At 39.5% G+C, this 12,381-nt stretch overlaps 1 protein-coding gene across 1 annotated transcript; it reads left to right on the top strand.

Annotated features, from left to right (window-relative positions):
* Positions 1–2,388: 2,388 nt before the first annotated feature.
* LOC139421952 (wnt 11, family member 2) lies at positions 2,389–4,087 on the top strand. Its single transcript, XM_071173090.1, has 5 exons — positions 2,389–2,462; positions 2,639–2,874; positions 2,993–3,270; positions 3,476–3,768; positions 3,913–4,087. Exons 1-5 carry the CDS (start codon positions 2,389–2,391, stop codon positions 4,085–4,087), a joined length of 1,056 nt encoding a protein of 351 aa, XP_071029191.1.
* The last annotated feature ends 8,294 nt before the right edge of the window (positions 4,088–12,381 follow it).

Here is a 12,381-nt window from a genome sequence, read left to right as displayed (position 1 = left end):
GAATTACATAGGCTAGGTGAGAGCAAGACAATATTAAACTAAAAGTAGCTCACAGGCCCCACTGGAGAGAAAATGCATTTCATTTTTGTCAAGCAATAATATAAGTATATAAGTTTTGACAGTGAATATTTTGTTTTCATAATGAGACACAGGACTTGAAGTTAACCAACCAAGTGTAATATGAGATGCAACAAGGGAAGAAGCAATCAGCCAAAGATTAGAATAATTGTAACCTCTAGGCAACTTCAAAAAGCATAAAGAAAAGCATTGAACTGATTCAACAAAAACAGAGGACATACTGACGCTACAATATAAGCGTGATGACATTCACGTTAGTCATTTAGACATTCTTATCCAGAGGGACTTATAGGGCACATTGACAGATGTTTCACCTGGTCTGCTCAGAGGATTTTATCCAACAACCTTCCGGTTACTGGGCCAATACTCTTAATCACTAGGCTACCTGCCGCCAGAAAACCCCCAGGACACAGTGGCAGAAATCTGTGGCCTTGCTGGTGTAAGAAAATCAGTCATCTCACCACGGAAGTACAGGGCATTTATCTTGTTTTAGCTGTAACAGGAATTGTGGATCTGCCAGAAGGTTCTAAAAAAGGCTACTCAGGGGAAGAGATGGTGTATACCAAGGCTAAACATTAACATATTACAATACATGCACAATACTGAATCGCCATCCTTTGCTGATTATTTGTGGGACCACATGTGTTGAATAGATTAATTAAAATGGAAAAGCAATAATAGTGAAATTAGCAGTGGCAAGTCCCCTTTCAAAAACACTTTTAACATTATCCCCTACCGTGTTCCCATTGACAGTAATCAAGACACTAATAAGGTGTTCTGGCAAAGTCTTACCATAAGACTACTTCTAAGAGAAAATCCAGCATCTCTCAGGGAGGGAATATAATAGGGGTTAGATAAACACAAGTTTAAATAATCCTCTCACTAAGAAACCCTCTTTCAACCACTAATCCTTTGCTCATACCACATGCAGATAATTAACCATTTATACTGCCTTATTTGACCATGCCACTGAAATCCCTGTTTCTGGTTCCCTGTTTTCTTTGTTGATAAGGATTTGTTGGGTAGACTTTAAGTCCAGAGGCTATAGTGTGATTCTATCAGGGGAGTAGTGTGTATATCACACACAAACACACACACTTGAAAAACTGATAGCATCAAACTTTTAAGTGTAAGATGTTCTGTTTTGGAGGTTAGAATTCAGTAGCCTACCTTGATAATGGGCCTTGTTAATTGGATTAGTTGAGCTAAAACATAACTGTTTTCGATACCATTATGCCTGCCTCTCTAATCTACTACTTTAATTTATTGATGAACATTTTGGTGGATACATGGGACATTCAAAAACTGAGCTCGTCCGGGATTTGAATCCAAGTCCTCTCGCAACCTAAGCGAGAATCACACACTTTACGAGCAGACCTAACCTTCATTTGTGAAGAAGTCAATCTTGAACGTTTGTTTAAAGTCCAATGTAAAACGTTGTAATGACACTTATACGTGCACGTAATACTGACATCGGTCAGGGATTCCCGCTATTTAGAGATGTCAAATTATCAAACGTTCTCATACGTATTGGACTGCACAAAATTAGGCCTCCACATATCCTTTGAACACAGAGAGCCGAGTTTAAATATTGTAAAATTGTGGAAGTTATTGTACTGGCAGAGATTGGAGATGTTATCAGTGTCGGATTGTCACACATTGATTTAGATTAGATTACAATGTTGCAGATTATTTTTCAAAGGAACTCTTCAAATGACTTCAGGGCTAGTTAATTTAAGTGTTGAATATCAATTCATGAATGTATCCCGCTTTAGCCTACATGTCTAACACTTTGCATGGCTCTCTTTTAATCAATCATGATTAATGGCACATTAATGGAAATCTTTTGAAACGCATAGGATGCATCGGACTTCTAATAGGCCTATGTAACAATTCCATCTCCATAATTCGAGTTGGATCCGTGTGCCTGTGTTCATTCCATGGTTCATTCACAAAATGAATCACCTGGGAGCATGAGCAGCGGTGTGCGGCGTTTTCCTTTTTATTTTCCAAAAATTCACTTACAACTCCAGCACCTGCAAAAAGTACCTAGGTGTGCGTATGTTCTTCAGCCTTTGTCATTCACAAATCGCCAATTGAATGAGGCGTGGCTATCGTGGCGGCGACATAAGACTCCCTGGAGTTGAGATCACACCACCAGTGGCTTGCAGCATAGGCTATAGGAGGGCCATACCGCCTGACCCCATTCCAGACCGCAGAGGCAAACTGAAAACAATCACTGGATACTCAAGGAATCGTTTGGAGCTATACTTTTATTTTAGGCAGAGGATTTACTATTTCTTTTTTACAATGAAATGCGGCATGGATTTATTTCTAGTGACATTTATTGTGAACGCGAACTGTTGTGCTGCTATATATTGGCTGTAAGTATTCCTTACTATTTTATTTGTATGTAGCTATGGGTCTATTCAGATGCCTATGCTACTTTGTTTACTGACATATTTTTGTTCTTTTAATAGGCCTATGCTATATGAAATAGCTGATTACCATATGAAATAGCTGATTACCTCATTCAATGTTGTTGTTTTTACCTTTGCAGTGGACTTACTGTAAAGGGGAGCTCTGTAGGCTGGAATCAAACTCATCATTGCAAGCTACTAGATTGGTTGGCACCTGATCAATCGCAACTTTGCCGGAGAAACCTCGAGCTGATGCACAGTATTGTCCAAGCCGCCAAGTTGACCAAAAATACCTGTCAGAACACCTTCAATGACATGCGATGGAACTGTTCATCTGTTGAAAAAGCCCCTCGTTTTACACCAGATTTGGCAAAAGGTAGGCTAAAGACACTTTAAAAAGTATCTTAGAAATTGGAGTATATCATGTGGCCTGTAAACTTCTGTGATTGGTTGTGATTTGCATTGATTTATCTGTTGGCTGTGCTCTATTGCAGGCACCAGGGAGTCCGCATTTGTGTTTTCGCTAGCGGCTGCTTTAGTGAGTCACTCCATTGCCAGAGCCTGCTCGTCTGGAGAGCTCCCCAGTTGCTCGTGCGCCCCAGCCCCTGCTGAACAGGCCGGGCCCGACTTCATATGGGGAGGATGCGGTGATAACCTGCGCTACGGTCTCCAAATGGGATCTGCCTTTTCTGATGCACCGATGAGAAACAGCAGATCTGGCTCTCAGGCGTTCAGACTCATGCACTTGCACAACAATGCAGTTGGAAGACAGGTAATGATCTAATCTCACATTGACATGAAATATACATATTGATGCATGGGTAATTACGCACGAGTTATTGTGTCATTGTTTTTAATAGTGGCATTGGCTTTTTGACAGTTTTTTTTACATCATAAACAACATATTATATTATTAACATCTGCAAAGCGTGGCAACACATTTTTATATCCTAATATAATTTCTGCTATACTTTCAGGCACTTATTGATGCTCAAGAGACAAAATGCAAATGCCACGGGGTGTCCGGGTCCTGCTCTGTCAAAACATGTTGGAAGGGCCTCCATGATATTAACCACATTGCCATGGATCTCAAATCCAAGTACCTGTCTGCCACGAAGGTGATCCATCGTCATGTTGGGACAAGGAAGCAGTTGGTCCCCAGAGAGTTGAACGTTCGACCAGTGAGAGAGAGTGAGTTGGTCTACCTGGTCAGCTCTCCGGATTACTGCACACACAATGAGAAGCATGGCTCACTCGGCACACAGGACAGGTATGTTTGTGTTTCTCTCAATGTTTCAGTGGAAATTGTGATTTTTACTCTACCTTTGACACCTTGAAGGTCTAATGTTGATCCTCATTCATAAGAGTTTTATATTGTTGTTTATTGATTGGAACACATTTTTTTTGTCTCCAGACAATGCAATAAGACATCCAATGACAGTGGGAGTTGCAATCTCATGTGCTGTGGTCGTGGCTACAATGCCTACACTGAGAGGATTGTGGAGAGATGCCAGTGCAAGTACCACTGGTGCTGCTATGTCACCTGCAAGAGGTGCGAAAGGACAGTGGAGAGATATATATGCAAATGAACTTTCCCAGAGACATGTGAGTGAACATGAAGCACTATTTTCACCACCATCATCTTGTCGAGTCGTGCAGAACCAGCAGTCACCTGACCTAACTCCTGTGTGCCTCTGTGCTACTACATAGCCTACAGGCTAAGTGCAATGAAAAACAAGAAGAGCAACTCACAGACACTACCAAAGATAAGCAGATGATCTGGACTCCGTTAGCTGTTTTAAAGAGACTGGAGGGCACTACTGTGAAGAAGATTGTGTTACTTGAAGAGCAAATGTGATTGATTTGGAGCTGTAGGCTATTTGAGTTTGATTAGTAAAATGTTCCTCAATAGGACAAGTTGAATAGATGACAAAGTAACTGAATCACAACAAAGACTTCCCAGAAGCTTCCCCAAATGCGAATTGGCCAGTCAGCTTTAAGATTTCCAACTGATAATGAAAATCTTTTAAAAAATGTACATCTTACACGTTAACGAAATTGCAAATAAGAGGCAGAATAGCTGATTGATCCTATGTCCATTTTAGTCACACAGGGTTAATGCCATACTACTCAGTTTAGGGATATTCTGATCATAGGCATGCAGCACATATTATCAACAGTTTGAGTTGTATTTTTAGTTGTTTATGATTATATTGGGCATGTTGATGTACAGTTGAAGTCGGACGTTTACATACACTTAGGTTGGAGTCATTAAAAAATCATTTTTCAACCACTCCACAGATTTCTTGTTAACAAACTATAGTTTTGGCAAATTGGTTAGGAAATCTACTTTGTGCATGACGCAAGTAATTTTTCCAACAATTCTTTACAGACAGATTATTTCACTTATAATTCACTGTATCACAATTCCAGTGGGTCAGAAATTTACATACACTAAGTTGACTGTGCCACAGCTTTAAACAACTTGGAAAATTGTGATGGCGTCATGGCTTTAGAATGAAAATGACGTCATGGCTTTAGAAGCTTCTGATAGCCTAATAGGCATAATTTGAGTCAATTGGAAGTGTACATGTGGATGTATTTCAAGGCCTACCTTCAAACTCAGTGCCTCTTTGCTTAACATCACAGGAAAATCAAAAGAAATCAGCCAAGACCTCAGAAAAAAAATTGTAGACCCCCACAAGTCTGGTTCATCCTTGTGAGAAATTTCCAAACGCCTGAAGGTACCACGTTCATCTGTACAAACAATAGTACACAGGTATAAACGCCATGGGACCAAGCAGCCATCATACCTCTCAGGAAGGAGACACGTTCTGTCTCCTAGAGATGAACGTACTTTAGTGCGAAAAGTGCAAATCAATTCCTGAACAACAGCAAAGGACCTTGTGAAGATGCTGGAGGAAACAGGTACAAAGTATCTATATCCACACTAAAACGAGTCCTATATCGACATAAACTGAAAGACCGCTCAGCAAGGAAGAAGCCACTGCTCCAAAACCGCCATAACAAAGCCAGACTACGGTTTGCAACTGCACATGGGGACAACGATCGTACTTTCTGGTGAAATGTCATCTGGTTGATGAAACAACGGCCATAATGACCGTCGTTTCTGTTTGGATGAAAAAGGGGGATACTTCACAAAATAGATGGCATCATGAGGAAGTAAAATTCTGTGGATATATTGAAGCACATCTAAAGACATCGGTCAGGAAGTTTTTTATGTTTGGTTGCAAATGGGTCTTCCAACTGGACAATGACCCCAAGAATACTTCCAAAGTTGTGGCAAAATGGCTCAAGGACAACAAAGTCAAGGTATTGGAGTGGCCATAACAAAGCCCTGACCTCAATTCCATAGAAAATGTGTGGGCAGAACTGAAAAAGGTGTGCGAGCAAGGAGGCCTGCAAACCTGATTCAGTTACACCAGCTCTGTCAGGAGGAATGGGCCAAAATTCACACAACTTATTGTGGGGAGCTTGTGGAAGGCTACCCAAAACATTTTACCCAAGTTAAACTATTTAAAGGCAATGCTACCAAATACTAGTTGAGTGTATGTAAACTTCTGACCCACTGGGAATGTAATGAAAGAAATAAAAACTGAAATAAATCATTCTCTCTACTATTATTCTGACATTTCACATTCTTAAAATTAAGTGGTGATCCTAAATGACGTAAGACAGGGAATTTTTACTAGGATTAAATATCAGGAATTGTGAAAAACTAAGTTGAAATGTATTTGGCTAAGGTGTATGTTCATCTCCGACTTGAACTATAGATAAGTGCAATTGTATATTTATTTTATTTAAAAAACGACACACAATGTGTCCTGTTAAGTTTTAACCATCTGTGTATCATATGAGACTGCCTGTGGCAGGTGCTGCCAAACTTGTAGACCTCATTTTTCTTTGGGCAAAGCAATAGTAACTGTACTATTTATGCAGCAGAGGCTGTAGTAACTTGACACAATAACAAATCCACACTTTCATTAATTCCACTGAACTTAAGGCTCACACTGTTTATACCATCCTCAGTTAGCTAAAAGTTCAATCGTGGTACTTCAATTTCTGAAATATTTAAAGCAACTTAATGACGTTTCAGTCAATTCCACAGACACTTTTTCTAAATGTGCCTGAAGCATGGAGTTCCAGTGTTTGAGATAACTAAAGAGTTGACATCCAACTGTAAACGTCCCCCATGTTGATTCAGAACCTGGTGTGAATATGCTTGGAATGCACACAAGCCCTCCCAACTGTGTTCAGTCCAAAAGGGATTCAACTGGTGATCATTTTAAAGGGGTAATTTGCAGTTGCTAAGATCCATTTTTTAAACTTATTAATTGCTTAAGAATATAACTTATAAATGCCTCATGAGCTTAGTTTAACTGTCGTACCACATCAGAACCCAAAATGTAATCTTGTTTTACTCCAAAGTTTGTAAACAAAGTAAATGTAAACAAACACTATATTGTCTCAAAACATTGTTATTAAAACTATAATTTTGATCAGTCCTTGCATCCATAGATCTCTATAGGAGCTATGGATGCATTTCTAAACTGCTGATTGCCTCTTTAAAGGGTCATGATCCACATACATATGGGCACATACCATTATATCCTCATCATTATTGGTGGTAAAAATTGATTAATATTATAAACAAGAAAACTGCATAAAAACTGTAAAACAAAATGATATGGAATTGGTCAGTGGTCACTAAATATAAAGGTTTCTGTCTGTGTTGGAGAATTTTGGATATGATTGATGGTGGCAACACATAGCTCCACTATACAACTATTTACATTAGGGCTGTTAGTCTTTCACATGTTTTAAAACCCTCCCGTGCAGCCATGGAAACTAATTACAAAAAAACAGGTGGTTCAGTTCTTGTTGCCTCCGAAATACACTCATGTTTCAGCCTGCCTTGTTGTGGAGCTAATTGCATAAAAACATTGTTATTTTTGAGTGTTACATTTGTAGATGTCAAAAGCAAAACAGCATGCAATTTTTGGTTCAAATTCAATAGAATTCTATAGACTGCAGTAGGGGAGCTATAGGGCAGACATACAGCCTAATTAGCTCTGCTTACTCTATGTGGGGGGGGGGGTGAGAAGGACATGTTGCACATTTTCTGTGATGGACTTCACTATTCCATGACACATTGACTGTTAAAAAAAACTTATTTCATCTCCATGGGACATCCAGAGGACCAAAACAAAACATAAGCCATGGAACCAGTAGATGAATTGCCCTCTTAGAGCTTTGTTTATGGTCTAATGTTTAAGGAAATGGTGCACTCTGAATCCCTTATTTCCTCCCAGAGGACAGAAATTGATATACAGAGACCATACCTTTTTTATCTTTGTTTGAAGAGTGCGGTAGATATAGTTACCATTAACACAATTTGAGATTTAAATTCAGTTTATCTCCTAACCCTACACTCTAGTCTAGCCCTACACTCTTTTCATTTGAATAACTATTTTTGTAAGAAAGGGTTCTTTGATGATTCTTTGGAATGCAAGATGTGTTCTACATAGAACCCTTATGAATCTGAATAAGCTTTTATTTGTAATTTTGGTAACACTTAATTTGGATAGTCCCAAGTAGATTGTGGTTTTTAGATGTCAAATATCTGTCAACCATATATCCATTAACCTTAGCACTAACCCTAACCTTAACTCTTATCATAACCCTAAACTTAACACTAATCCCAATCTTAACCTTTCTTCTAAACCTAACCCTACCACTAACCGTAACCTTAGCATGCAGTTGCTTATCAACATATAGTTTGTTGATAGTATGGCCATCTGTAAATCAGCTATATGGGACTATACAAATAAAGTGTGACCGTATTTTATTTTATTTTAAATAGTGCCTGAGCATTAGTGTTTACCTCAGTGTTTAAACTTTGACATCAGAAGTTTGAGTTTAAAAGGACAGATGAGAGAATGTTTTAAACTGTACCTACTGTATATGGGAGTATTTTCAGTGATGTTATGGAGCAGAGAGTAGGAGAATAGAAGGGAGTATGAGTGACCCAGCATTATATTGGAAGGTACACAGCAAATTGACCAGTTTTACCTAGTTTAGATTTTTTGGGGGGGTAACATAATTCAGGAGTTAACTTTTTTTTCTATTATTTTCAATTGCTAGATGCAATTTTCAAGTATGCGGTACATTTTCACAACACTTAGTACAAAACTCCTAACATGCATTTTACTATTAATTCATCCGACTGCTCTTAATTGATAATAACTTAACTGTTTGGTAAACCTAGAGATTTCCAACTGGTTTGTCTACTACAAATTTTGAGAACTACATACAGTTTTTTTCAATTACTTTTGTGCATTTTTCTGATGTACTGTAAGTGGTATATTTTCAAAACTATAAGTACAAAACTCTAAACTGATAACACTTGGAATGCCCCCTATCTTATGTTCAGAACTTTTGATTGTGCATTCATTGGCGTTTCACACATTTTTCACCACTGAGTCATTTTTGCAAAATCAATGCTTTCCGTGAAATACCATGAGAACATTTCATTTAGTTACCAATACATCAGATAATGATAGGCTCACCATTTAGTCATTTTCATTTTAAAAAGTCTAAGCTATTGGTAAAATATTGAGTTTGGCCCAGAAAAACTCATTGAATAACACATGCATAAATGGCAAAAAAGACAGTAAAAGAAATATCATAAGAAACAAGGTTTTGAAGTGTTTGTCCTATATCTAGGAGATATAAGAAAGCTCAGGAAAAATTATTTGTTTTTTATACACATATTTAACCCCTTTTTTGGGTAGGCACAAATTACCTACTTTTCTCCTTCCCAGATGGCAACACGTATTTCTGCGTGCCTGGCAGATATCTCTACTTGGATGTCAGCCTACCACCTCAAGCTCAACCTCGACAAGACGGACCACTGCAACTCGCTGTTGGCTGGGCTCCCCGCTTGTGCCATTAAACCCCTGCAACTTATCCAGAATGCAGCAGCCCGTCTGGTTTTCAACCTTCCCAAGTTTTCTCATGTCACCCCGCTCCTCCGCAAACTCAACTGGCCTCAAGTCAAAGCTCGCATCCTCTACAAGACCATGGTGCTTACCTACGGAATAGCAAGATGAACTGCCCTTCCCTACCTTCAGGCTATGCTTAAACCCTACACCCCAACCCGAGCACTCCGTTCTGCCACCTCAAGTCTCATGGCCCTCCCACCCCCCACTCATCCCTGTCCAAGCTCTTTTCTGTCCTGGCACCCAAATGGTGGAACCAGATTCCCTCTGAAGCTATGACAGCAGAGCCCCTGTCCATCTCCCGAAAACATCTAAAACCCTAACTCTTCAAACAGTATCTTAAATAATCCTCCTTTAAGTTAATCCAATAGCAAACAATGCAAGATACGTGTTTCAAATCGCCCTTCGAAGTGCTGGAAGTAATTTGCTACAGTGCAGTCAATTACAATAGATTACACAGTTTTCACATTAGGCAATACACTTACATTACCCAACAAAACTGACAGAAAATGTATGATATCTGTAATATCTATCCAATGTGTAGTCAAAGGTGTGATCAATGAAGACATCCTTTACAATTATTCATGCAAAAAAAACAAAGGTGTACTGTCTGTAATCAAATGCAAGAAATTAAATGAATGAAAATAAAACATAACATTTAGCACAGGTTTGCATCCAGCCTGTCTTGAGCATTCACCCATAAATTCTCATCCACATCACAGTGAATGTCCTCATTGTTCATGCACCGCGGGAAAAACCTTTCCGCATGGCGAATCCAAGCTTGACATTGGTCTGCATTGATGTTGTCGCATGCCTCATCCATGGCCAGAAGGAAGGTGGCACGCTCATGGGGATGGTGATTGTACACCTTCCACCTGCATGCTGAAAATAAATACTCAACAGGCCAACTCAATTTCATTAAGAAACACAATGAGGTGTGCAGCGTTGTAGGATCCAAGTAATGGCCTACATCCTACCACACTATCTTCAGAGATAGCTGCACGTTGTCCAGGCACTTGGACGGCGCCGAGTTTCGGACAGATAGAAGCCGCTTCAAGAAGGCTCAAGGTCACTGTCCACAGATAAAATGATGTCAAATCATGTTATATCTACCGTAGCTTACATTGGACTGATCATGTCAACTTCAAACTTTTAAAATCTTAGCTAGCAAGCCAAACAAGCGAACATCATCATGAATCACATCAACAAACTACCTGCAAATTAATTTCAATCCCTATCATATGAAGAGAAATTATAGATAAATGGTTGGAAATTAAACAATGAGTGGTTTGGAAGGAATCAGTGGCTAACTGAAAGCGTTGCAAAGCAATCACTATTTTGCTTCCCCTGCCTGCTATTTGGTGGAGAGGGTATGTGGTCCAAGTTTGGGTTTAAGGGTCTCTTTTCCAAGCTTAAATGGATGAACATTCACATGGGCCAAGAAAGGTTGAATATATTGGCCATGCTGTCTATCCAGCATGACTTCTGCCACATTCAAAACAACTGGATACTTGGAACTGGGTAATCTCAGACTTCTGTGAGTTCAAGACAACTGGGAACTCTAGAAAAAAAACTAGCTCCGACTGGGAAAATACGTTTTGAACGGTCATCCAACTTGGAATTCCAAGTCGTGAACTCGGGGCTCATTCTAGAGCTCCAACCTGAAGATTACTGACGTCATGATTTGACCTGGTTCTTTTCCGAGTTACCAGTTGTCTTGAAAGCACCATATATCCAGAGAATGACAGGCTGTGAGGACAAAGTTTGATGACAAAATTTGCCCACAAAAGATCGCCGCGCCACCTTCCTGTTCAAGTGAGCACAGCACAACAAGGAGTCAAAAAATGCCAGGGAGCTAAGAAAGTAATACTAAGTGTATGTTGTGTAGTAAGCTGTTAGTAGCCCATGTGATCACCCTAATAATTTGGTCCCTTTCCCCCTCATAACTTAGCCTACTGTTCTGACTTGGTGGTGCACATGTAGCCTATAGCCTGTTTTAGAGAAATCTCATCATTGAATATTGTAAGAGTTTTCATTGTCTGCTTATATGCCCCCTTTATTTATTCTACTGTTGTGAGTTGGTGTACAGGGAGAATACTGAGGGAACGGCCCATGTTCTGAATTCTGTCACTGTACAATTAAGAAGTGCTGAACAGATAGTTATATTGACTATGACTGTCTTAGCTCGCTCATTATTGTCTTAATCGAAATTATGGATTGTCTCTTATCCACTCATCGTTCCCTTATGCCATAGTTTGTACATCTCAATTGTCAGTGAAAAACCACATTTGTTTAAGCAAGTCATACATATCAGCTATGTTTTTTAAAGGCAGTAAATGAGGCTGAATGAACAGTTTCGCTGCCAGACAAGGCTCTCCTGATAGCCAGGTGTAGCGGTGGTAAGGATTCCCTCCATGGTGCTGAAAATAAATATCTGCTGATGGGACAGCTCTATGTAGGCCCTAACAGTTTGTGGGCACTGTCAGCAGTTGATGTTACTCTTCAATAACACAGACCCCAAAGCAAATCAGGGGAAGGAAAATTGGTTTATTCAAAGAGGACAAATCATGCAGGTAGGTAGATGGTAGATGTTCATGCTCCCCTGTCTTCAGTGATTCTCTCCAGTGAACAAAGGGACAGGATGTAGTTTATAACCCAGCCCTAGCCTATGGTTGACCAATTAGAATAATTGGGCCAATGGCTAAATAACAAGTATCCTATTTCAGGTTGGACCAATGAGAACATGCCACACATGAGTTCAGGACTGACATTCCTAACAGATGTTGAACTGAAAATGATTTCCATTGATAATTCCCTATTGACCGTTAGTACTCTATTGACATTTAGTACTCTTGACCTCA

Source organism: Oncorhynchus clarkii, chromosome 12, assembly GCF_045791955.1.
Source record: "Oncorhynchus clarkii lewisi isolate Uvic-CL-2024 chromosome 12, UVic_Ocla_1.0, whole genome shotgun sequence".
NCBI lineage: Eukaryota > Metazoa > Chordata > Actinopteri > Salmoniformes > Salmonidae > Oncorhynchus > Oncorhynchus clarkii.
This window is presented reverse-complemented; position numbering and strand designations above follow the sequence as displayed.